At 41.7% G+C, this 26,318-nt stretch overlaps 1 protein-coding gene across 1 annotated transcript in view; it reads left to right on the top strand.

Moving 5' to 3' along the window:
* The window catches only part of SLC24A3 (solute carrier family 24 member 3), a 486,207-nt gene that overhangs the window by 442,324 nt on the left and 17,565 nt on the right, over positions 1-26,318 (top strand). The window contains exons 10-15 of the mRNA XM_082743162.1: positions 3,491-3,624; positions 5,513-5,673; positions 6,393-6,663; positions 13,430-13,596; positions 14,719-14,833; positions 15,975-16,087. Coding sequence (XP_082599288.1) covers positions 3,491-3,624; positions 5,513-5,673; positions 6,393-6,663; positions 13,430-13,596; positions 14,719-14,833; positions 15,975-16,087 — 961 coding nt within the window. The remainder of the gene's footprint in view (positions 1-3,490; positions 3,625-5,512; positions 5,674-6,392; positions 6,664-13,429; positions 13,597-14,718; positions 14,834-15,974; positions 16,088-26,318) is intronic.

The raw sequence follows: 26,318 nt of genomic DNA, 5'->3' as shown, positions 1-26,318 counted from the left end.
TCACTTTTTTTTTTAATTGTTGAGGTCCCAAGTTTGAGTTCCCCAAGAGTCAAGAGTCCTTTTCTTCCCCTTTGAAAGGGTGAATCAGTCAATTATTGCAGAATAATTAACTGTCTGCTGTATATCAGACATTGGTCTTGGGTTTCAAATTCAAATTTAGAGACAACATATCCCATAGTGGACTCACTGGGGGCTTCACAAAATAAGGAGGGCTTACACCAGAGTTAGTCTAAAGGGAAGGAATGTTGAGGAATTTTGCTAATATGTATCTTGTGATCACTGCACTCCTCTACCAAGCCATCATAAAAGCCCATGCATTGCTGATAGGGCATGTGGACATTAAGATAACACCGTGAACAAATTCTCTCCTCTCCCCCAAACTGTGCCTAGTGTGAAAGCTAATGAGGTGTGTTTCTGCTGATGCCTCAACTTTCCCAGCCTGCCAGCTGTTCAAACCAGCAGGATACAAATAAAACAGGGAATGGCAGCTACTGTGCTCACAGAATTTTCTGCATAAATTCTGGTCCCAAGTTCTAAATTGAAATCTCTGCTCTTTAGCCATCCCTGTCCGCAATCAGAGGCTTTAATCATGGGGTTTTATAAAATCTGATTTATAAAATTGCATGCTCCACAATAAAATAGCTTCAGGGTGCAAGCACAAAATTTAAAACATTCAATTAAAAATATAAAACTGAGTAGCAGCAGTTAAAAAACGCATATATTAGAGTTGTCAGCTGCCTCCTGGGTGGATGACTTTAAACATTCTGTCTGAAGGTCAAAAAGCAATTTCGGTTTGGCCAAGTTGATAGAAACCTTAAGGGAGCATGAGGCATACCTGGACTTGGTGAGTATTGATTTCTGTACTTCTGGGTCCCTTCCTTGGGATTTGGTTCCCAGGTGAGGCAATGTAGTCTGGTGGTTGAGATCAAGGGTTGCGCGTTTAGCCCTGCCGGGTCACACCTCACAGTTTGCCACTTGCCAGTGGCCAACTTATGACGCCATTTTGAATCTCTGTTTCCTCGCTTACAAAACGGGGATCCTAACGCCTCCTATGGCAAAGGTTGTTCTTTTTTTTTTTTTTTTAATATTTTATTTATTTGACAGAGAGTTAGAGAGAGAGCACAAGTAAGCAGAGCGTCAGGGAGAGGGGGAGAGAGAGAAGCAGCCTCCCTGCCGAGCAGGGAGCCAGATGCGGGGCTCGATCCCAGGACCCTGGAATCATGACCCGAGCTGAAGGCAGCTGCCCAACAAGCTGAGCCACCTGGGCACCCCGCAAAGCTTGTTCTTAAGCATGAAATGGGACAGCATAGTTAAGTTACTACCAGTATCTAATTTCAAGAAAGCTCTCGTTATAATACTAGGCCTAGTGTTCTTACTTTGTTTTCCAAAGCCAAATAAATGTGTAGCACACGGCTATACTTTCAAAGCAAAGCCTCATGCAAGTTGGTATTTCTGTGGGGAAATGGATTTTGAGTCAAGATGATAGAAATTCTGCCCCTCCCCTATAGTCTGTCAGGAAGAAAGTGGGGAGACTTTTCATTAAGAAGAATTTGAATATAGAATGGTATGACAGCCCCCCCATGCTCATCATCAGCGCTGACAGCCAGCAGCCCACACCACTGCCCATTTCCTCCCTGCCACATGGTGTGAAGCCCAAGAGACATGCCAACTCATCTATCAAAAACCTCAGGATACGTCTCTAAAAGGACTCAAATTTCACATAATAACCACCACATCATTATCACACCCAAGATTAATGCTATTTCTTCAAGAGAATTAAATATCAAATCAATATTCAAAATTTCATTGATCTCACGAATGTCACTTTTTTACAGTTTCTTTTAATCTCCTAAATATTTTTTAAAATCAGAATCCAAATAAATCCCACTCATTATCATTGGTTGCTCAAACTTTTAATCTATGTATCCCCCCTCTGGTTTTCTTTTTCCTTGCAGTTTATTCTTTGATGAAGTTGGGTTGTTAGCTACACAGTTTCCTGCAGTTTGGAAATTGTTGATAACGTCCCGTGCTGTGGTGTGGCCTGTTCCTTTGACCCCCGTGTTTCCTGTATGCCAGCCATCAATCCAGTTTAGGGTAGACTGTGTCCCATGTGGTGGTGAGTTCTGCCACCAACAGGCACACTGATGTTTCCTATCACTGTCAGTAATGTTGGGAGCCATCCATGCACAAGATCTGGCTCCATTATTTCTTTAGGGTTGCAAAAAAGTGATGTTCTGGTTCTGTTCTCTGCCTCGTGTAAAGCCTGAGAGTGTCCCAGGACTGGCCTGCCCACTTCCTTTCTCACAGAAACCATCATCACTTTTGACTAGTTTTCTAGTCTCCCTTATGCCATGGAGGATGAACTGTAAGCTCCCAGGGAGTACAGGAAGGGGCTGTCCAGCCTCAGAGGGTACCTTGATCTGTACCATGATGGCCCACCCACCCAGAGCTGCTCTCACTGAAGAACAGGCATAAGTGCCAGTGAAGCAGACTCCAGAGAGCCTGTAGCAGTAAAGGATGTGGAAGAGAAGCCTATGTGGGGAAATACAGCTTGAGGGGCCTACCAGCTGGCCATTTAGAGTTGCCATGCCTGGCTGCAGTTCCTCTGGGAGGCCAGAGATCAAGCTGGGGCAACATGTTGTTGTCCCATGGCTTGTCCCATGACTAGTAAGCCACTGATGCCTTTAGCTGTTTGAGTGGGGCAAAAAAAATAGCAGTGGCCTCCAATGCTCTGGAAACTGCCTGGCTGTGTTTTCCCAAGAGTTTTCTAGGATTCCTCTCTGGGGGCTTTCTAATAGTAAAGGATATTTAATATTGTAAAAATATGTAGCTGCCAAAAACATGCTAGGAATTTATATAAGCGTCTTCCCTTCCAACACAAAAGACTAGAAGAAAGACGACACAATGTTTTCACCCAATCATTCTGGAAAATCATAGTCCAGAATTGTTTCCTAAAGCCAACCACCTGACCTGGAATTATGGCCCACTATGTACAGAGATTCCCAGGACCACAACCTATGGTTTTAGAAAACCAAACAGAGACCTAGAGTGCCAGTTGGCCTATGGCCCACAGACCATGATGCACTGGGATTAGGCAGGAGCATGGATATGACACTTTCTCCTTCCCCCACCCAGCACGCCCTTCACAGGGGTGTGTCCTGGAATCATGGCCAAGAGAAAGTAGACCTTGCCCATCCTGCTGAGTCTCATCATGGCCCTTCCATGCATAAACTGTGAGCAAGGGAGTTCAATCCCAGAATGCCACCACTGACCTTGAAAATTTGCAAAGAAAGAAGTTTGTCTCTATTTACTTATGTGATGTTGGTTTTATCTTCACTCACTCAGAAAATAGGACAGATTGCATTTCTCTGTGGGGACATGAATAAAGAATAATGATAACTTGAAGCATGGGGTCCCCCACAGTGTGCCTACACTGAGAGCTGCAGGACACACAGGCTGATGGGCTTCTTCTGCTCGTTGCTTTGTTCAGATATAATGCTTGCATCCATCAGTGCTTCGAAAGGAGGACGAAAGGTGCTGGAAACATGGTCAATGGCTTGGCCAACAATGCTGAAATTGACGACAGCAGCAACTGCGACGCGACTGTGGTGCTACTGAAGAAAGGTACCTGCGGACAGCCTGGGTCCCGGGAGGGAGCACTGGGAGGATGCCTGGCTGCCCACCTTCACGGCCACCCCTGGGGTACTGTGGCTGGGCTGGTGGAAGGCTGCCTGCCCCATAGGAGACCAAGGGAGAAAAGCTTCCAGGCCTTCCTGCCTCCCTTCAGAACATCTTCTGGCAGGCATACTCGGTGATGAGCTGCCTGGGAAACTTCACTGGGCAAAACATTTGCTGGCAGTGACGCAGGGGATTTAGGACAGGACAATAAAGGAGACAAGACCAGGGGTCTTGAGGTATTGACTCTGTCACATTTTGGCTATCTGACTATGAAGCCAATTAACGATCCTTTCTGAGCCTCAATTTTTTCTTCTGCAAAATGGGGATAATTGTAATGAGTAAAGGAGATAAAGTATATAAATTACTCCATTAGTGACAGTTGCTATTAGTATATTATTATATCCACATTCTTTTTCAGGCTACATTACCTCTGTATGCAAAATAACAGAAAATTGCTGCCCCCCTTTTTTTGAAGTAATTCTTGTATTCAATGGATTCTCATTGAGCAATTGATACACTGAGAGAACTAAGATAGTACTCCCTAATAAAAAATATTCTTTCTTAGAGGAACACAGAAAATTATCATTTACTTTTGCCTTAGAATGTGTTTGGATTTTCAATTTCTTTTAACCTTCTCTAAAAATGTATGGGTTTATTTCTTCTTGGTCTCATATGGTTGCTTTGCAGGAAAACACAAAAGAAATTTGAAAATCTATAGGTTATTCAAATCTGAGTTTTAAATCTGAGGTAATTATTAGAATTTGAAAACCAAATATTTGATAAACTTTTCTAATTATGTTTAGCAAAAGTCTTAAGTATTCAGTGCCATCCCACAAAAGGATTTCACTGAATCCTGGATAGTTTATAACCATTAAAGTAATACTCTTAGGAAACCAAAAAGAGCTACCTCATATTAGTCCATGTTTCCAGAGATCATTTCATGATTTAGTGGCGTGGAAAACAAGGGTGACCACCAGCAGAGTGTGTGGCTAGACACCTATGAGCTGTGTGCTTATATTGCATGTTTGTAGAGAGGGGGTTGGGCCTTGATGAAACTTATTTACCAGGACTGCCAGCAAACGTTGTGTAACAGTTTGGGCCATTCTGGACCTTGGACCTCTGTCATGTAGCTGGTTCACCTACCCTTTTGCCCCTTCGTCAGCCTTGCCCATAGGCTGGGCTGCAGCAATGTGCTCATTCCCCACTTAAGCCCTCCATTTGGCACTAAACTCATTTCTGCAGCTTTCAACAGCTCAGATCATTGAACATTGTTGACATTTGAAAGGCATAAAGGGTTACTAAAGATTATTGGGATCTTTCCTGTGCCCCAAGTCTGAGTGTTGGGAAAAAAAAAATCCTTTGAAGATACAGAGGAATTCTCTTTCTTATCACTCTTACCATGCCAGTGAACGATGCTTATATTGTTTCAAGTCATTTCAAACGAGCTATCAATGAGCCTTACGGAAAAAAGAGTTTGACTATTCTCCATATTTTGCTCCTTGGATGGAATGATGGTTGGTTGGGTGGATGGAAGGAAGGATAGATGGGAGGATGGGTGGGTGGATGGATGGAAGGAAGGAAGGAAGGAAGGAGGATAGATGAGTAGGTGGGATAGATGAGAAGGAAGGATAGATGGATGGATGGATGGATGGATGGATGGATGGATGATTGGATGGGTAGAAAGAAGGATAGATGGGTAGATGGATAGATAAATGAGTAGGTGGGAAGGAAGGAGGGGCTGAGGGATGAAGGAGGGGAAAGAAGACTAAATAAATAGCTCTTTTCTGCTTCTAGCCTCAATAATATCTTTATTTTATGTTTTTAATTTCCCTAGCCAATTTCCAACGCAAAGCGTCAGTGATTATGGTAGATGAGCTGCTGTCAGCTTACCCTCACCAGCTTTCTTTCTCTGAGGCTGGACTTCGAATCATGATCACCAGCCATTTCCCACCCAAGACCCGACTCTCCATGGCCAGTCGCATGTTGATCAATGAGGTATCTGGGAAAGCACACTCTATTTGCCGCTAGACGGAGATGGGAGACTTTGGGAAGGGGAGAAACTTTCTTGGTAAAACTCTATATTTAACAAAATAATACCCCTCAGCTACTTCCCAACATCTTTGCCCATGGCCCAGCTGTGCATCCTGGTTCTTGCTCTTCTCTCCATGTGTTGAAAGACATGACCAGGCTCCCAGTTATATAGAAAAACTCTCCTGTTCCCTTCCACATACCTTTTACTTTTCATCTTCCTTTTGGATAAAGCCCTCTGATGTGAACTTGCACAGAAGTACTTGCTAAATCAACGTTGCTTTATTTTAAAGTAATGTAGTCTTTGACCTGAATTTTCCTATGTACCCCTGTTTCTGGAATCACAGCCTTATTGATATACTAGTCCAGACACATCTATGTGGCTTTTTCTCTTATGGTCCAAGGGATTCCTACAGTCCAGAGAAGAAAGATAATACTACAGTGCACAGGAATCAAGAATGCTGGTAGAAAATGCTCCAGTGGGTCATAAAAGGTTAATCCTTCCTCCCGGAAGGAGGTTGTCTGAGTTGCTTCTTACTTTGAGGAATCCCTTAAGACTTCACTGCAGAATCTCCTGGAAGCTTCTCCTTGTCAGCAGCCTGAAAAAGATCCCAGTAGCTGGTGTTCTGGGTGTGCAGATCTACAGTTCTTCTGACTATGGTAAGAATGTGCCTTTCTCTTTCCAGAGACAAAGACTGATAAACAGTAGGGCCTATGCCAATGGAGAATCAGAAGTGGCCATCAAAATCCCAATTAAGCACACCGTGGAGAACGGGACAGGGCCCAGCAGTGCCCCAGACAGAGGCGTGAATGGGACTCGGAGGGATGATATTGTTGCAGAGGCTGGTAATGAGACAGAGAATGAGAATGAAGACAATGAGAACAACGAGAATGACGAAGAGGAAGAGGAGGATGAGGATGATGATGAAGGACCATACACGCCATTCGACCTCCCCTGTAAGAGGTCCTATGTCTAGGCTGGGTTGGGGAGCTATTTTGAGGCCACTGAATAGATGCCCTTGACTTTGGTGATTTTTTTGACATTCTATTCAAAGAACTATCTCTATATGAACATAGAAATATTTATATTAACTTCTACAGTGGGAAAGACTGTTTTAGAAGGTCCAAAGATGAACAAGATGGGAACACTTGACCCTGGATTGAAATGTGGGTTCTTTGACCAAGTATAATTTGTTGGCACTTTGTGAAGGAAGACTCTTAGCTTAGCTTAGCTGTTCTGTGGGACCTCTCGGGGCTAAGGAGGAAATGCCCATGACTCATGTTGGGAAGGCAGCTTGGTGCTCAAGGCAAGAGACACATCACCCACCTTCACCCATCCCATTACATTTGGCCGAGGGACCTGTTCTGCCAAGCCCAGCCTAGGGGGAAACATGCAGACTTCTCAGCTGGTCTTTATTCTCCTAGTCACTTCTTGCCCCTTACCTCACACACCCCATTCAGGTTTCTCCTCTCCCATGACCTGCTTGTTTCCAAGATGGACACCACAGGAGATACAGATCCCAGCCCCAGCTAAGTATCACACAGTGAGGCTGGCCAAGGTCATCTCCCTGGTATCTTGAAGGGGAAGCACAGGCATGTATAATTTTCAGGACCCCAGCCACCAAAGCAGTGTCCTCCTCTGACTGCTACCCAACAATGACTTGGCCATTGTGGAATGGCCACATCCTACCATTTGTGGAATGCGTGGACCAAGCCTAAAAATTTCTACCTATTTTCTAGACCTTCCAGAATCTTCAACTGTTTCAGGAAAGCTCCAGTGTGAGAGCTTAATAAATGTGTGACTTCTTTGGGATGTTTAAAATTGCAGGAGAACTGAATTCTGGTGAAGTATTACTTGACCCACTTGAAAGGTCATTTAATGATGGGATGTGGGTGTGGAATGGCAGAGTTCTGTGTTAATTTCAGATGTAAGGCCTTTCTGTGGTCCAGGGGATAGCAAGTGAACCTAGGATGAGAACTGCTCCTGGGTCCCCTCAGGGCCCCTCAGATCTCAACTTCATCAAGTGCTTCCCCAAACTAACTAGAGAGTATCCACTCAGATCTTTTACCCCACAGCCCAGCCAGAGTTAAGTCATTACTTGTTAGGGGTTTATCTTGGTAGGAAAAAAAGCATGCTGGCTCTTTATCCATTTTGCCATCTTTGACTCTATTTCTTGGCAACCTTCTTCCCTATCAACAGGACAAAAACATTTTAAAGATTAAGCAACCAGGCCCTCTATATCCACCTTATGAACTTTTGTGTTCATTTTCTATTGCTGTAAAATAAATTACCACAAATTGAGTGGTTTAAACCAACACCCGTTGATTAGCCCCCAGTTCTGTAGGTCAGAAGTCCAGCACAGCCTGGCTGGGCTTCAGAGGCTCCAAAGGCCATATTAGAGGTGTAGACAGGGCTATAGACCTTCCCAGAGGCCCTGGGGAGAATCACTCTCAAACACGTGTAGATTATTGGCAAAACCCAGTTCCCTGTGGTTGGAAGGCTGAGTCCCATTTCCTTGCTGGCTGTCAGCCCCCCGCTGCATTCTTCACATCACCAGTGGTGCTTTCGGTCCTTCTCACAATTCCGGTCTCTTGGGCTTCCCCTTCTGCTTCTGAGGAGCCTAGAGCAGGCCCGCCTGCCTAATCCCCTTTCAGAAGATCGATTCTCCCACACAACAGAGCATAGTCATGGAACTGATGCTTCAGCCTCCTCGTCACAGGTTCTGAGAACTGGGGCACAGACTCTTGGGGGTCTACGTCTAAAATCTTTGCTTTCAGAGCTCACCCTCAGCAGCCCATAATGAAGTTCCAAAAATGTCTATTTTGCTAGTCTTTCACTGATGAAAGGAGCTCTTGGACCAGGTGAAGAGTCTGCAAGGGACCAGTAATGGGGGGGTGGGGCCAGAGGCCCCAAAGCCCCATGTACACCCTTCCAGGCAGATGACCAAAGACATGTGTGTGGCACCAGACAACTCATCTGGCTCCCACAACTGGGTCCCATTACTCAGTGAGACAAAGGGGCCCCTTTCACGTCACTTATTTCCTTTTTCTCACCTGAATGGGATAAATGCCAGACCTAACTGGGAGATTTCAAGGTATCTTATAACTGTTGCTCACTTCTGCTCCTCGTCTCTGGGGTTCGTTGCAGATGAAGTGGCCCCGGGTATCTCAGCCACATCACCTTGTCTCCTCGTGTTAAGTGGCGTGCCTGTTGGTGTGGGCTCAGGAATCGCTACCACCCCACCCCACCTCCCACCCCCGAGGCACCCTGCATCCTTTGGCAATTCAAGCCTAGAGGAGAATGGATGCTCTGCCTGGTCTTGCCATTCCTTGGTGGTCTCTTCTTCATTTCAAGGCCCTGAGCTGCCAAGAAAGGAAGTGGAACCCCAGGTTCTTCTAGACCAGCCCTGTCACCAGGGCATCCTGGATAAAAATGCAGGCTCTGATTCGGGAGCTCTGGTGGGGAGGCCCAGATTCCGCATTTATCACAAGTCCCCAGGGGACACTGGGGCTACTTGTCCGGGGCTGCACCGGAGGCAGTGAGAGGGTAACATCCTGGACTCACGGCAGCAATCTTCACCATTCTCCTGAGCCTTAGGCGAGCCTTACTCAAAACCAGGTGAGGTGCTGCAGCTGAATTGGAGAGTGGGTTTGTCCAGTTATGATCCTCTGTTCCCTCCCACCACCAAACCCACACTCCATTTCAGGACTCAGGAACTTCCATCTGAGGCTCACAGCCTGCATGTCCATTAGCACCGGCCCCACTCCAAAGGCAGGCAGACCCCTCACAGCAGTGAGAGGGCCAGCAGATGGCATTCGAGGAGCAGGAAGGACCCAGTCCCAGGAGCCCCACATCCAGTTCCTTTGGCCTGAAAAAGCTCTGTCCACATGTTGAGGACATTTTTCTCCCTCATGGTAATCTTGCCAGGGCATGGCTCTCTGTGTTTCTGTCACTCAGATGTAGGGCTTTCTTCTCTCCAGGACTTGACTGTAGTGCGTGTAAGTAACGAATAAGTAATTATGTGGAAGTATGTAAATATAGGTGTACCTAGGATGGATGGGTGTGTATACACATACACTATGTGCACATACATGTACATACGAGTGTGTGCATATATGCAGTGTGCTTGTGTATGGTTGATATCATGTGTACATATGACATGTTTATTCATGCAATGTATACATTTTAATATTGAGTTTATGCTTTTATGGTTTATGCACAGATATTAACATACCTGTATTTTTTATATGTGCTCATAATGTACATATGGGTTAAATTCATATAATATATATTCATATATATACCTATACATAGAAAATGTGTGTGTGTATCTATATAAAAATTGCGCATGTATACTTAAGCCTTGCATGAAGAAAGCCTTAATGTTGACTGAAAAAAATGTAAATATTTACATATTTACATGTGGGGGCACCTGGATGGCTCAGTTGGTTAAGCATCCAACTCTTGATTTCGACTCAGATCATGATCTCAGGGTCGTGATATCGAGCCCTGCATCAGGCTCTGTACTAAGTGTGGATAAGATTCTCTCTCTCCCTCTCTCTCCTCCCCTCCCCCTGATTGCATGCTGTCTCTCTAAAAAAAAAAAAAAAAGAAAGAAAGAAAAGAAAAGAAAGAAATATTTCCATGTGTACATAGGCAAACATAGTTCCACAGTAAAAGACTGAAAAGAAATATACCAAAATATGAGTGTGTATCCCCAGGTGGTATTCTTTTTTTATTTTTCTCTAGATTTTCCATTCTAAAACACTGTGTTTTTATTGCCTATGTAGTTAGAGAAAATTGATATATTTAACTCCAGGTCTATAAGAATGAGCAAGGACTTTTCTTTCCAATAGAAGTAAACTTCTGTAAAAACTCAATAAGGAATACAACTTAAGGACAGCTCCTTTGCTTTTTGGAGACAAGTCACACTCAAAGGGATACTGTAATGCTCAGAGTCCCCACTTCATGTCCCTGGCTTCATCTCCCAGGTGCTGGCTGCCTTCCAAGGAATCACATAATCTTGGGTATATCAGGTTCATGCTCAGGGAGTTTGGTTTTCTTAGCTTGTCCTCGGCACCCGGAACAGCACCTGGCACAGACTGGCCTTGGGGGCGTGGGGGTGGTAGTGGTGGTGGTGTGGGTTCAAAGAATATTTGTTAAGTAAAGAAATAAACCTATCCCCTGGGGGACTAGAAGTGGACCACATAGCAATGGAAGAAAAGATGGGAAAATGTCCAGAAATACTGTTGACTCAAACAGGAAAGGAAAGCATTTTACCCCTTTTTTCAGAAACAGAAATTTAGGCCAGCTAAAATGTGCACATACATTAACATGCCTGTGTTGATATGTGCATATAAGATATGTAGAGGCTAAATCCACATAGTATATATGTAAGTTATATGCACCTATGCATAGTATAAGTTGTACATATATTAACCCTTGCATGAAGAAAGACTTACTGTTACTAATAGAAATAGAAACATTTACAAAGGATGTAGGTAAACACACTTTCAGCAGAAAAAAAAAAAAAAAGACTGAAAAGAACATACCAAAATATAAGTATCTTCCTTATCTGACTGCTCCTCAAAATCACTTAAAAAGCACATTTCTGTATCACTTGGTTTGCTCAAGGAGTTATATTTGTTACATTACACTTAAAAGTAACTTTCAGATGATACTGATTGAGTTTCTACTGTAAGTTTGTGGTTACAGTGGAGCTGTAACTTAGAGAAAACATCTGTATCATGAAATGGAGAAAACTATTTCCTAGATATATGGCCCTCCAGGGTCAAGTCAGTCTTTCTCTAAAGCAGCTGAGAGAAAAAACTCAAAATTCATTGGTGCCAACATATACTGCTCACAGTTCTACTGAATCAATATCATTTTCTAAGCTTCCGCAGTCTTAAGTTTCAATTTCATTTTTTTCCTTGTCTTTTTTAAAATTTTATTTTCTGAAGAAAGACAAAGCCAGATTGTAGTCATTTCTCTTCCCATTCGTGTGTTTCTTTGTAACTTTGATTGGGTGTGTGTTTTAAACTGGACCAAGTCTCTCTGTGTAAGGGCATCCGGAGGACTGCAAGGCCTGTGAAGGGATTGCCCCATGAAAAAATGACATCACCACGTTACAGGCTTTAGGAGCATGCCGAATTCCAGGATGACTTTGAGATCCAAGGGTCTGACGATAATGGTGGACTCCACAACATTTGGAAGCCCTTCACAAAAAACCCTGACCGCTTTCTTGCTTAGAAATCCAGCCAAACAGTCTAAAGGTTGTCACCATCCATTCCCAGCTCCATATCTGCATAGCAGCTAATTGGAAAAGTGCTGGATACTGGCACAAAATTTTGAAATAATTTTCATTTAACATTTTATTAATCACTGCTCAAAGTGTAATTTAACAAATACCTCCTTCATTCTGATAGGAATATAAGATGGGATGATCATTATGGAAAAGTGCTCGGCAGTTTCTTGTGTAGCTAAACATCTTCCCTGTGACTCAGCAATTCTATTCCTGGGTCTTCACCCAAGAGAAAGAAAAACCTGCCGACAAAACAAAGGGTACAAGAATACCCATAGCTCCTTTAGTTGTAATAACTGAAAACTGGCAACAACTCAAATTCCCATCCGGAGAGAATGGATAAACAAATTGTGTATCCGTAGGATGGAAAACTACAAAGCAATTAAGAATGAACTCCTGACCCATGAATGAATCTCAAAAAACATGTTGGCTGAAAGAGCGTAGTTGACTAAAATCACATGCCATGTGATTTTCTTTATTTAAAGGTGGATAATGGGGAAAACTAATTTATGGTGGTAGAAGGTGGAAGGTTGACTGGAAAGAGGCTCAAGGAACTTTCTGGAAGGCAGAGAGGTTCTTTATCTCAATTGAAGCAGGGAGTGTATGCAATACATATTTCTTACCAGAAGTGTTAGCACTTACTCAGGATGGTAATAAAGGCTAAAGGAGAATTGAAAAGTTTGTCAAATCTGCGGTTACAAGGAACTCATGGAAACATGGTCACCAAAATAAGCATTTATGGGTATCTCTGAAACACAGGGCTCAGGCAACACAGAGATGATAAGATCAGGTCATCACTAGCCATGGCAGCAGGTATTTAGAGAACCAGAAATCAATGACTAATATGCAAATTCACTTCAACTTGAGATACAAACCCCACCTTGAGAATTTTCAAATCATTGTTCATTTCAGAGAGTTGACAATGTTGAGCAATTCCACTAGAGGGCGCTGGGACCACTGACACTTTATAATCTGGCAAGATTTGATCTAACCATGGGGAGAACAGACCCCAGGCCAACTAGTGGTCTTCCAGCTCCCCTCCCTAACCGTCACCTGCATCCCCACACACTCCCCTCCCTTTGCATCTGGGAATCTTCCTCATCCTTTGCCACCGGCCACATGTGCCAAACCATCCTTCCAGCCCTGTATCCTCAGAAGTGCCTCATCTGTCATTTGGGTGCCTAACTAGCAGGTGAGCGGTGGATAACTGTTTTTATTCTGCTTGCTTTTGTATGCTAGGTTTTGCTGCTAGTAGGAAGCCATTTGTGTCTTTTATGAAAAGGACAATATAATAAGCCTGATTTCACAGGTCATCAGTTAGGACGTAAATGTCTGGGGCAAGTAGCACAGAGGGCTGGTAAAACACAGAGATGAAACTAACTAATTCTTGTTTTTGTTTTTGTCTTTGTTTCCTTTCCCAGCTGGAAAACTGGAAACAGTGAAGTGGGCGTTCACCTGGCCACTGAGTTTTGTCTTATACTTCACTGTACCCAACTGCAACAAGCCGCGCTGGGAAAAATGGTTTATGGTGACATTTGCTTCTTCCACGTTGTGGATAGCAGCCTTCTCCTACATGATGGTGTGGATGGTGAGTGTACTGAGGACCCACAGCATTGCTAGACCTCTTTAAAGAGAAAAATACCCTCAATCAGAGGGGACTCGGAGGTGAGGTGTCAGCCCAGTCACTGTATCAGTCAGCTAATGCCTCAATAAGCTGCATGACAAACCACCTCTGAACTCAGTGGTTTAGAATCACAAGAAGTTATCTTCCTGCTTACATACCTGTAGGTTGAGCGTGGTTTGAGTAATCTTAGCCAGCACTGACTGAGGGTTCTCCTTCAAGCCATAACATGGTTATATGTGATTCAGGCAGCAGGGGGTTTCATATCTACTTCTTATGGTTGCTCGATTTCCTTGGACCGGTGGCTACCTAGGGAATGCTTTTCTCATGGCAGATTGTTGGAATGCTAGAGGGCCAGTGGAAACATGAGGTGCATCCTAGCACCTTGGACCTGTGACTTCTGCCCAGTATCAATGGAGTGGGGAAAATATATTCCACCTGCTCTAACGGGAAGAACAGCAGAGCCACAAGGCAGAGCACATGAAGGAAAGATGTGAAGAATTGGGGAGTAATCACCCCAGCTGTCATCGTCACTTCCCTTAACTAAGTCATAGTTTTGTCAACCAGAAAATAAGGTCAATGGACCAAGTGACCACTCAAGGGTCCCTTCTGAAGCTAAAACAGGGATTCAAGAACTGGCATTGGTTGTGAGGTTCTGGTTCAAAAGAGCCTCTGCCCCAAAGCCATTTTAGGAAACACAACCATCCAGAATGTATTGCCTATTTATGACTCCACTTTTCCATTCTGGAGTATCCTAGGACCATCCTGAGTTCAAATATTCTGTCCCCAAGTCACCTTTTCCCAGAAACTTTCTCTCAAGCCTCCTGCCTCACCTGAAAGAAAGATGTATACAATACTAATCTTTGGTTGGGAAACATGGACTCCATAATTGTATCTTAGTTCCCAGACCTGCAGTCCTGGTCTGCTCTGCACGATGTTCTTTGCCGTCTACATTGACACGGAGAGCAGACATTGCCCCCTGAGGAGACTGCCCAGATTGCAGCCTTTTGTGCTTCTTCGGCAGAGGATCCACTAGTGCATCAGGTTGACATCAGCCCCCAACTCACCACCTCTTCCTGCTTCTTCCAGGTGACGATCATTGGATACACGCTGGGAATTCCTGATGTCATCATGGGGATCACTTTCCTGGCAGCTGGAACCAGTGTGCCCGATTGCATGGCTAGCCTCATTGTGGCCAGACAAGGTGGGACCTCCATTTAGATGGGGATAGGGGTGTGCGAGGGAGGAAGACCTATGGGTGGGGGGGAGCTTTGGGGGATCCACATGACAATTACCCAGATGATGGTTGACTTCAGTGCTGTGTTAGTTGAAAAGGTCACTGGCATCAAAAGAACAGGGAAACAAGCCCGAAGATCTACCCTTCAGAAAGGCAGAGACATTTTCTAGGTAGTACACAGAGGCCTTTCTAAAGGTTGTGTTACTGACCCCCTCTTTTATTAAAAATAGTAATAAATGTAATGAGAGTTCACCTTTGCTGAGCGCCACACACCGAGCAAAGCTGTTTAGGTACGTTATCTTATTTAATTTAAACAACTCTGTGGGATAGGGAAGATCAGTCCCCCATTCTATGGATAGGGAAACCAAGGCTTAGAGAAGACAACCCATAGCCTAAGGTCTACCCAGCTGCAGTACCCTGACAATGGTGGTTGTCATAGGTCAGTCCTCAGTGTATGGCACAGCCTCCCCTCCTTAAGTTCACAGATGGATGCTCCTTCCAGAGGCCATGCCCTTTGCTAGCACCCACTCTAGTGTGTATGCCTGATTTGTGCTGATTGAATTTGTTTTTGACAAATACAGTGTATAGCTACGACACTTAGAGCAGTGTCCCCGAGAAGTCCTCATGAAATTCTACTGGTTACACTGTTTTTCTTAATAGTGCTCAATTATTTAGAAAAAGAGTTGAAGTCAGTGTAGAGCAGTTGGGAGATGGTAGTAAAATATATGAGTTGGTGAGCTCGTGAGAGGCTTAACAGAACTGTTAAGTTTATTCCTTTCTAGAAGGAAGTTTCAGAATTTGGGGAACTATATTTGGTTTTTTGAATCATTCACATTTTATCAGTGATCATATTTGAAGGTCAACAGTTCAGTAGTATGTGCATTTCATTCTAGTCTGTTCTGTTCCATTCCGCTCCTTTCTACTGAAGATACCTAGTCCATTGAAAATACAGATGGTGGCCAGGGAGGGAACCACCTAGCAAATGTGCCAGCAGATCTGCCAGCTAAGTCTCTGGATGTCAGACCAAAAGTTTGACAGGGTCCCTTGGGGAGCCCCTGTACTATCCTGAGATCACCTCCCTCACTCTAGTGACCTCTTGTCCTTTCAGGCATGGGAGACATGGCAGTATCCAACTCTATCGGGAGCAACGTGTTTGATATCCTCATTGGCCTTGGTCTCCCATGGGCCCTGCAGACCCTGGCTGTGGATTATGGATCCTACGTAAGTGGGTTTCCCCTGTGAATTCCCCTTAAATCTAGGGCTATGCAGACACTGTTTTCAGGGCAGAGGAGATGCGGAAATACTAATGTTGAGAGGCAAAGGAACTCTTGCTTATCGAAGTCCTTCTAAAATCAAGGCATTCAGGACTTGAAAACGGGGTTGGCAGACTTCTTAAGGGAAGGACCAGATAGTAGTAACACTTCAGGCTTTGTGGGCCAGATGGTCTCTGTCACAACAACCCACCTCCGCAGCTGTAGCCTAAAAACAGCATAAACAATGTGCAAATGAGTGAGCGTGGCTCTTTCAATGCAACCTTAAGTACAGAAACTGAAATTTGAATTCCATATAATTTTTGCATGTCCTGATCTATGGTATGGGATTCTTTTTCATTTATTACAAAAATAGTTCTTAACTCATGGGCCACGCAAAAATAGGCCAGCCAGATTTGTCCTATGGGCCATCTTCTGTCAGCCCCTGTCTAGTGTGTGTGCTTTGTGGGCAAAATCATTTCATTCATGGAGGAACCTACAAGATGCATCCCCTGCAAGGGGTCTGGTGAGGGTCAGCCCCCACAGAGATAGCCTCCATTGCTGTTTCTTACGGCTAAATTGATTGTGACTTCAGGTGGATTTGCAGGTGAGTGACATGGAGGGTCCTGCTTTCTTTCCCAATTTGTTAAAATGTTGCCCCTCCACTAATGGCAGCTCTGTCCCAGATACTCACTATCCAAGGACTGAGGAAGAAACTGCAATTGGAGGTTTTTGCCCAGGCACAAAAAGAAAAGAGTAATGTGTCTCCAGAATTTTTACACTCAACCCAGGGCCAGTGCTTCTCCAGATGTGCTGCCAAGCACTACCTTAGTCTATCTGCACAATTTGTTGTTAAGCAGTGGTATACCCTGTAGGAAATACTGTGGCTCATTTTATCAGATTACAATTGTCTTCCAAGCTGCTTGACAAATGAATAGCTATTTCAACCAGGGAAGGGGTGTCCGGCCAGTTGCAATGAAACTGAAATCCATGCAGACAGTGTTTTTGGTTCATCTGAAGTTACCTGCTGGCTGAGAAATTTCACCAGAGGATAAAGATAAGCACAAGGGGATGGAAAGAAGCAGAACGTGTTCTAAGGAATGAAGATCTCTGCTCTGTTGTCAGTGAAATTGGGTAATGACATGGTGAGAGAGGCTACATTTCCTTGGAGGGATGCTGGTAGCTTTCAGAAGGTAACTGTGACAAGAAATCTGAATAACTACACAGAACCAGCCAGGGGGATGTGGGCAGCGGTGTGCAACATTCTAGGCAAAAGGAACAGCCAGTGCAAAGGCCCTGAGGCAGAGATGCACTTAGCATGAAGCGAGTCCAGTGTAAGTGGAACAAAGTGACCATAGGGGAGGCTCCCATGATTTGAGAGGCAGTTGGGAGTCTAGGCAGGGTCAGGTCATGTGGGTGCTCATCAGACAATTGAAAAAATAATGACATTCAAACTTACATGACAATATGGATTTAGAAAATGATGTTTTTGATGACTTTTATGAGCGATTCAGCAGCACGAGTTTTAATCCTGGACCCTAAGGTATAAGGATCTCTCAGCCTTGGCTAACTGTAATATAAACAGATATCCATCAGGAAGGCCGGTCCTTCAATATCCCTCAACAGTTCACCCTAAATATCATACCTCCCAGACTACTTGCCATCTCAGACATTTCATAGAGCCAAGCCAGTGCCCTCAGAGTCCTTGTCCCTAAAGGTGCCCTGTTTCAGAGGCAGATGACTCTGTCTCAAATGCACACATCCCATCACTCTTCCCATTGGACATGATGTCCCTTCTTCCAGGTGTGTCTCATGCAGAATTCCTCTCTGGACCCTCCCCAGCATCACCACCAAATAGGACCTCTCTCCACAGCCTTTGTTTCTATCTCACCATGGCTGTTATCCTAAATCTTGAACTTGCTTCATCTTTTTTTTTTTTTTTAGATTTTATTTATTAATTTGACAGAGAGAGAGAGATTACAAGTAGGCAGAGAGAGAGAGGGGAAAACAGGCCCTGTGCTGAGCAGAGCCCAATGCGGGGCTCAATCCCAAGACCCTGAAACCATGACCTGAGCCAAAGGCAGAGGCTTAACCCACTGAGCCACCCAGGTGGCCCGCTTCATCTTCTTAAGTGACACATACAAAAGAGACACTGAAGAAATGCCCTCCAGGTTGGCCACTGAAAGGACATCATTAGGTGGTCACAGAATTCCAGATAATCTTCTGAAGATGTTATGAGTGGTGTTGTTTTCAGTCAGGCCCTTATGAAGGGGTTCATATCAACCAGATTCACAGGAGTTTGATTTTTATGCTAGAATGTCAACAGGTGGCAGTAAGATATTCAAGTGTCAGATAGAAAACATACTTATTCTGGACAGTTTGTGCTCTGTTTTCTAAGAGAAAGATCTCATGTGAGAGGTATTTTGTTTCTCAATTGGGGGGGTTGGAAAAAGTGGGGGGCTCTTTTTTTCAATTACAGTGTAGTTGATGCAAAATGTTAGTTTCAGGGGTATAGCATAGTGATTCCACAAGTCTCTATGTTGTGTTGTGCTCACCACAATTATAACTGCCATCTATGACCATACAACACTATTATAATACCATTGACTCTACTCCCTATGTTGTACCTTCTGTAGCCATGGCTTCTTCATTCCACAACTGCAGCCTGTACCTCTATAGATGGGAGGTATTTGGGGAGGTCCATGACCACCCTCAAGTTCATTGACTCACCAGGAGTATTCACAGGACTCAGCAGCAGGTCTTAGTCATGGCTAAGGTTTATTATAGCAAGGGATATGGAATAAAAGCAGAGCAGTGGAAAAATGAAATGCATCAGGAGAAATCAAGAGAGGTTAGATGTGGGCTTCCAACTACTGCCCCTCCCAGTCAGATAAGATGTGCTTTCTCTCTAGCAGCAAACTATAGGGCCATGTGTGAACTATATTCATGGAAGTCCACTGGAGTCTGAGGCTTTTATGGAGGGCTGGTCAGGCGGGTATATTCCTGCTCAATGAACATCATGATAGTAGAACTCAGAATCCCTACCCAGACACCAGATAAACATCATAAAGCTTGCTAACCAATCCTGACAAGTTGTAGAGCAAACCCCATTGCTTTTTGAGGACAAAACAACATCATCTGCCAATTACATAAAGAACATTCCAAGGACCACATTCTTGGAGATTGGCTGAAGGTCAGTCATGGTTCTAGGCTCCTCTAGAGGCTCACAAAGATTAAGTCACCAGACCTCCTGCATTAACACATTCTGCGTAGAAGATCAAATTAGAATGTGTATGTTAGAATAAGTATCACTGCTGCTATGTCACAAACAACCCCCAAAATTTCACTAGGGTAGCCCAACAAGGGTTTATTTCTTGCCCCAGGTTCATTGCAGATATTTCCACTCTGGCAGCTTCCATGGTTCTCCAAACAGAAACTTAAGGATTGGGGCTTATTTCATCCTGTGGTTCTATCCTCTTGGAGTCCTTCCCCAATAGACATAGAAAGTAGAGAAAATAAGGGCATGGAAGATTATGTAGATCTTTTTCTAACAAGGACAGAAAGTGGTGGGTGCCCTGCCTGTTCCCACCCATTTCCATTAAGATGCAAGAAGGATCCAGAACACTTGTTTAGCTGTGCATCCAGGAAGGAGAGTAGATGTGGGTGTTAGTGGACACTAACAACTTCTAAAGTCTAGGGTGTCAGGTTGAGAGTTGGAGCCACCAAGAGGGTTTGCTGCAACCTCTTACTGGAGCCATTAAATTGCTATTTTCTGAGGCATCAATCCATGGTCATAGGGCTTTTTTCCCCACCACAACAACCATCCTGGGGTACATTGACTAATCCTGCCTTTTTGGGTTTCTTTTTCTGGGTCATATGTAGACCCTCCCTCTCCCAGTTAATACACCTTTCCTATACTTAAGTTGAAAACAATACTATCGATTATATTGAATCTCTCTCATTAAAGTCACTGCTTCCTTAAAATACAAGTTCACCTTGATTCTGTTTGCCATTCCTCACCTAATCTCTTGGGTTTTTCTACAGTCAAGCCATCCTTTTTTAATTAATTTTTTTATTAACGTATAATGTATTATTTGCCCCAGGGGTGCAGGTCTGTGAATCATCAGGCTTACACACCGCACTCACCAGAGCACATACCCTCCCCAATGTCCATAACCAAACCACCCTCTCCATACCCCTCCTCCCCCCAGCAACCCTCAGTTTGTTTTGTGAATTAAGAGTCTCTTATGGTTTGTCTCCCACCCAATCCCATCTTGTTTCATTTTTTCCTTCCCTACCCCCCAAACACTCTACATCGCCTCTCAAATTCCTCATATCAGAGATCATATGATAATTGTCTTTCTCTAATTGACTTATTTCACTCAGCATAATACCCTCTAGTTCCATCCACATCATCTCAAATGGCAAGATTTCATTTCTTTTGATGGCTACATAGTATTCCATTGTATGTATATACCACATCTATTTTAATCCATTCACCTGTTGATGGACATCTAGGTTCTTCCCATAGTTTGGCTATTGTGGACATTGCTGCTATAAACATTCAGGCGCACATGCTCCTTCAGATCACTACATTTGTATCTTTAGGGTAAATACCCAGTAGTGTGATTGCTGGGTCATAGTCTAGCTCTATTTTCAACTTTTTGAGGAATCTCCATGCTGTTTTCCAGAGTGGCTGCACCAGCTTGCATTCCCACCAACAGTGTAGGAGGAACTTGACTTTGTTATTCCTTTTTTCTGGTTATAAAAAATAGCTCATGGTCTTTACAGGAAAATTAGAGAAACTCTAATTAGAGAACACTTGAACACTTGATCAGTGCAGGCCCAATAGAACTTTCTTTAATGATGGAAATATTCTATATTGTACTGTCAAATATAGTAGCTACTAGCTCCTTGAGACTTTTCAAGAACTTGAAATATGGTTGGTTCAAGTGAAGACCCAGACTTTTAATTTTAATTTCATTTTAATTAATTTCAATCTATGTAGCCACATGTGGCTCATGGCAGCCCATCCAATTCTGTAGGTTCAGAGGATGCAATAAAAATCATGCACCGTTCAGTCCTAAAAATCAGTTGCTAATATTTTAGCATATTTTTCTTTCCACTTTGATTCATTGTACAATCGCTGAAGACTTCATTGTACAATCGCTTTTTTACTCCTTATCGTAGCAAACACATTGTCCTTAAAATCTTATAGAGACATCATTTTTAAAGACAACCTCATATTCTAGTTACACCAAAATTTACTTAACCATGCTGCTGCCATTAGACACATATTGCTTCAAGATTTTGGGGATTATAAATAATGATGTGACATACATCTTTGTATATCGATCTTACAGATTTTGGAGATCTATAAAAATTCTAATTAAAACTGTATTTGTATTTGAGGTTATTTTCCCAAAGCTGGAGTTGTTACATAGAATATGAACGCTGTGACACTCTTTGCACATCCCTAATTATTTTTCCAAATGACAGTATTCCTTACATTTTGATTTGTGTTTATTTCATTTCCAAGATTTGGAGGAAGCTTCATGGCACCCTCTTGTTCTCTCTCTCTCTCTCTCTCTCTCTCTCTCTCTCTTTTAACATGGGCTGACCATTTTTTTAACAATGTTCTGACCATTAGGGTGAGCTTCCTCATGACACATAGTATGGGGCGTGTATGTACTTGAGCCATGAGAAAAGTGTCAAATATAATGGGAATAGCCCAACCTCACTTCCTTTGGAAGTATCGCTTGTGACCCTCTGTCACTTAATCATACTCAGTCTTGGTTGTCTCCCTACCTCCACAGGCTGCTCCATGCAATGTTCCATCTCTCATTTCATGGTCTACATTTAGATCCCATCTTCACTGGCACCCCAGACTCTGCCTAGCCTCTGTGCTTCTTAACCCAGTACAGAGCCCTGAGTGTGGATCTGTTGAGTCCCCCCAGCAAACCCACCTGGTGTGTTCCTCTGTTTCATTTCCTCACTTATCTCTTATCAAAGTTATGAAAAAGTAAAATTCAGACTTGTGTGAATTTTAACTACTTTTTGTTGCCTCTGGTGATGACTAGAGAGTAGTGGCTAAAAAGCAGGCAGCAAAAAAGATGAAAAGAAACCGTGCTCCAAATATCCTGGAAAATTGATCCATGAATGATAGACTTTTACCACATTGACTCTCTCCAGCAGCAGAGGATGCACAAACAGGAGCGGGGGATGAACATCACTCCAGTGTTTATAAGATCTATTGAACCATTGTGTTTATTTTTTCTATATTGTGGTTACAATGTACAACCATAGAAGGTGAAATCAAAACCTTTCCAAACAAACAACAACAACTTATTCTAGAAGCAAACTGATTCCTCCCCCTAGCTTTGAACTCCCCTTGACTGAATATGGGCATCAGGCCTGAAATTCCAATTCAGCAAAGCACATTTTGTGCCGTAAATGAACCACAGTGATCTTCCATCCTTTCCCGTCCTTCTGACATTCTCCCAACACTCTTCAGAGAGCAGGAAATTAAGCATAATTCTCATTCAGTAACACCCACAGCCATGAAAACATATGCTTTTCAGGTTCCAAACTTTAGTGACAGGGTGACATCATGAAGACAAAAATTCAGGCCCTGTTAGATGTTTAGCCCAAATTCATGTTTTCCGTCTGTAGATGACATAATTGGTTCACTCTGGTCATTCTTTTGGGATTGTGCAAGAAGCACATCTAATCGTGTGGTGAAGATGGCCCTGAACTGAAGTGGAGGGGGAAATACAGGAGAAGAAACAGGCCACTTCTGCGATCAACAGCCATTGCACACAGGAGGGTGCTCCTGGTGGAACTTTTGGTCAGAAGACAGGAGAAAGACACGTCCATGTTGCATTTTCATCCAAATGCTATTTCTGTTCTCAGTCAGAGAGATCTTCATTTTATTCCCAGGATATAAGCATCCAATGTAGGCCTCACTTTTGAGAGCAGAAAATCAATAACATTCTCTATAAACAGTTCATGAACCCCAGGGAAATCAAGATTTTTTATACATGGTGTGAGGTAGGGGTCCAGTTTCATTGTTTTGAATGTGGACGTGTTTGTTTTAGCACCATCTGTTGAAAGGAGATTTCATTTTGAACTTTCAAAATTCAAACAAAAATATTTGTTAGCTTATTTTTCTTTTATTTTTACAAAATTTGAGTATAGTTGGCACATAATATTACCTTAGTTTCAGATGTACAACTTAGTGTTTTGACAAGTTAATACACTATACATTGTTCACCACAAGTATAGCTACTGTCTATTCTACCTCACTATTACAATATAATTGACTGTATTCCTTATACTCTTACTCGCATGGCTTACTCATTCCATAACTGGAGGCCTTCACCCATTTTTCCCAACACCCCACCTCCCTCCCCTCTGGCAACCGTCAGTTTATGCTTTGTACTTATAAGTCTAATTCTGTTCTTTGTTTATTCATATTTTTAGATTCCACTTATGAGTGGAATCATAATAGTATTTGTCTTTCTCAGCCTGATTTATTTCACTTAGCCTAATAGCCTCTAGGTCCATCCATGTTGTCTCAAATGTCATGATCTCATCCTTTTTTATGGCAGTGTGATATTGCAGTATAAATACTTAGGTGTGTATGTATATATATGTGTATGTGCATATGTATATATGTACACACACACACACATTACATCTTCCTTATCAATTTATCTATTGATGGATGCTTATGTTCCATGTCTTGACTATTATAAATAATGTGCAATAATCATAAGGGTGCATTTATCTTCTTGAGTTAATGTTTTTGTTCTCTCTTTGTAAATATCCAGTAGTGGAATGACTAGATCATATGGTATTTCTACTTTTAACTTTTTAAGGAACCTCCATATTGTTTTCCATAGTGACTGCACCAATTTACATTCTCACCAGCAATGCACAAGGGTTACTTTTTCTCCATATCCTTGCAAATACTTGTTATTTCTTGTCTTTTTGATTTTAGCCATTCTGACAGAGGTGAGGTGATATCTCATTGTGGTTTTGATTTGTATTTCCCTGATAATGTGACAATAAGCATCTTTTCATGTATCTTTTGGCTATCTGTAATCTTTGGAAAGATGTCTGCTTATTTTTCAATAATATTCATGACTTAGGAAATATTAGGAAGCCCATGATTGTATTCAGTTAAAGCTAGGTACTCTAGAACCCTGTAACTATCAGGAAAAGTTTTGAGCCTAACTGAGACAGAACGTAAAGTTGAATGGTCAAGAAGAAGGGGATAACAGCCAGGTGAACTGAATTAAGGAAGGATAGAGTAACAAAAGCATCCGCAGAGCCTAGTGGCATTCTTTAAGATGCTACTTTTTTCTTATTTTACTCAGATAGCTTGATCTCTTTGGTTGAAAGGGCATTCAACAACAACAAAAAAAGGATACCTCAGGTCCTTACCACATGCCTAGCTCTCTAGCCCTTCCACATGCTGTCCAAATACAGCATCACACTGCACATCTATAATCTCTTCCCCACGTCTCTGTGGATCCATTCCCTTCCTACCTTGTCTGGTAGTTGTGCACCCACATCATCTACCTGCTACTAGAATCTGAGTGTAGGACCACATCCACTTCATGTTTGCCATTCACGTTGCACACTTTTCCGTCTTACACATAGCAGGATATTTCACTTGTTTAAATAGAGAGTAGGGGTGCCTGCGTGGCTCAGTCATTAAGCGACTGCTTTGGGCTCAGGTCCTGATCCCAGGGTCCTAGGACTGAGCCCCACATCAGGCTTCCTGCTGAGCAGGGCAGGAAGCCTTCTTCTCCCCCTCCTACTCCCCCTGCTTGTGTTTCCTCTCTTGCTGTGTCTCTCTCTGTCGAATAAATAAATAAAATCTTAATAAAGAAAAAAAAGAAAGAAAGAGGAAAGAAAAGAAAGGAAGGAAGGAAGGAAGAAATACATTTTATTTCCTCAAAAGTGGAGGTAAGCAACTCCTTAGACATGAGTAGATCCTGAGAGCTTTGCCATATTTCAGCTCAGGTTAAAATTATATTATATATATACATATATAATATATATAATTATATAAATATATAATTAAATATAATTAGAATATATTTTATATATTTATATATTTTTATATAATTATATAATTATACAATATAATTATACTATATAGTATAATTATAATTATAAAATATATATTATATATTATATCTATAGAGATATATCTATAGATATATATTTTATATAAATTATATTTTATATAAATATAAATTATTATTTCATATAAATTATTTTATATAAATCATCTATAGATTATATATTTTATATAATTTTATATAAATTAATAATTTTATATAAATATATTATATATTATATATATGCACAAGGGTTACTTTTACATAGTATACTATCTATATTATATATATTTTTAATTTATATTATATATATATATATATATATATATATAAAATATAGTTTCATTCCACTACTGGATATTTACAAAGAGAGAACAAAAACATTAACTCAAGAAGATAAATGCACCCTTATGATTATTGCACATTATTTACAATAGTCAAGACATGGAACATAAGCATCCATCAATAGATAAATTGATAAGGAAGATGTAATGTGTGTGTGTACATATATACATATGCACATACACATATATATACATACACACCTAAGTATTTATACTGCAATATTACCCTGCCACATATGTAATATGTATATTATATTATATATTTTATTATATATATAATGTATATATATAGTATTAGTATATATATGTACATATACATATATACATATATATTTTATATATGTACTATATATACTATAATGTATACTATATATTATACTATATATACTATATATAGTTTATATATAATTTTATATATATATAATTATAATTATAATATATATACTATAATTATAATATATATACTATAATATATAATTATAATATATATACTATAATATATATACTATATATACTAATATATATACTATATATATACTATATATACTATATATAATTATAATATATATATTATATATACTATAATGTATACTAAATATATATAGTATAATGTATACTATAGTATACATTATATACTATAATTATATATATATACTATAATGTATACTATATATACTATAAAGCTAAAGCAAGCTCTGCAGCTTTCCATAAAGAAAGGAGAACC

The sequence above is a fragment of the Mustela nivalis genome, assembly GCF_964662115.1.
Source record: "Mustela nivalis genome assembly, chromosome: 8".
Classification (NCBI taxonomy): Eukaryota; Metazoa; Chordata; class Mammalia; order Carnivora; family Mustelidae; genus Mustela; species Mustela nivalis.
This window is presented reverse-complemented; position numbering and strand designations above follow the sequence as displayed.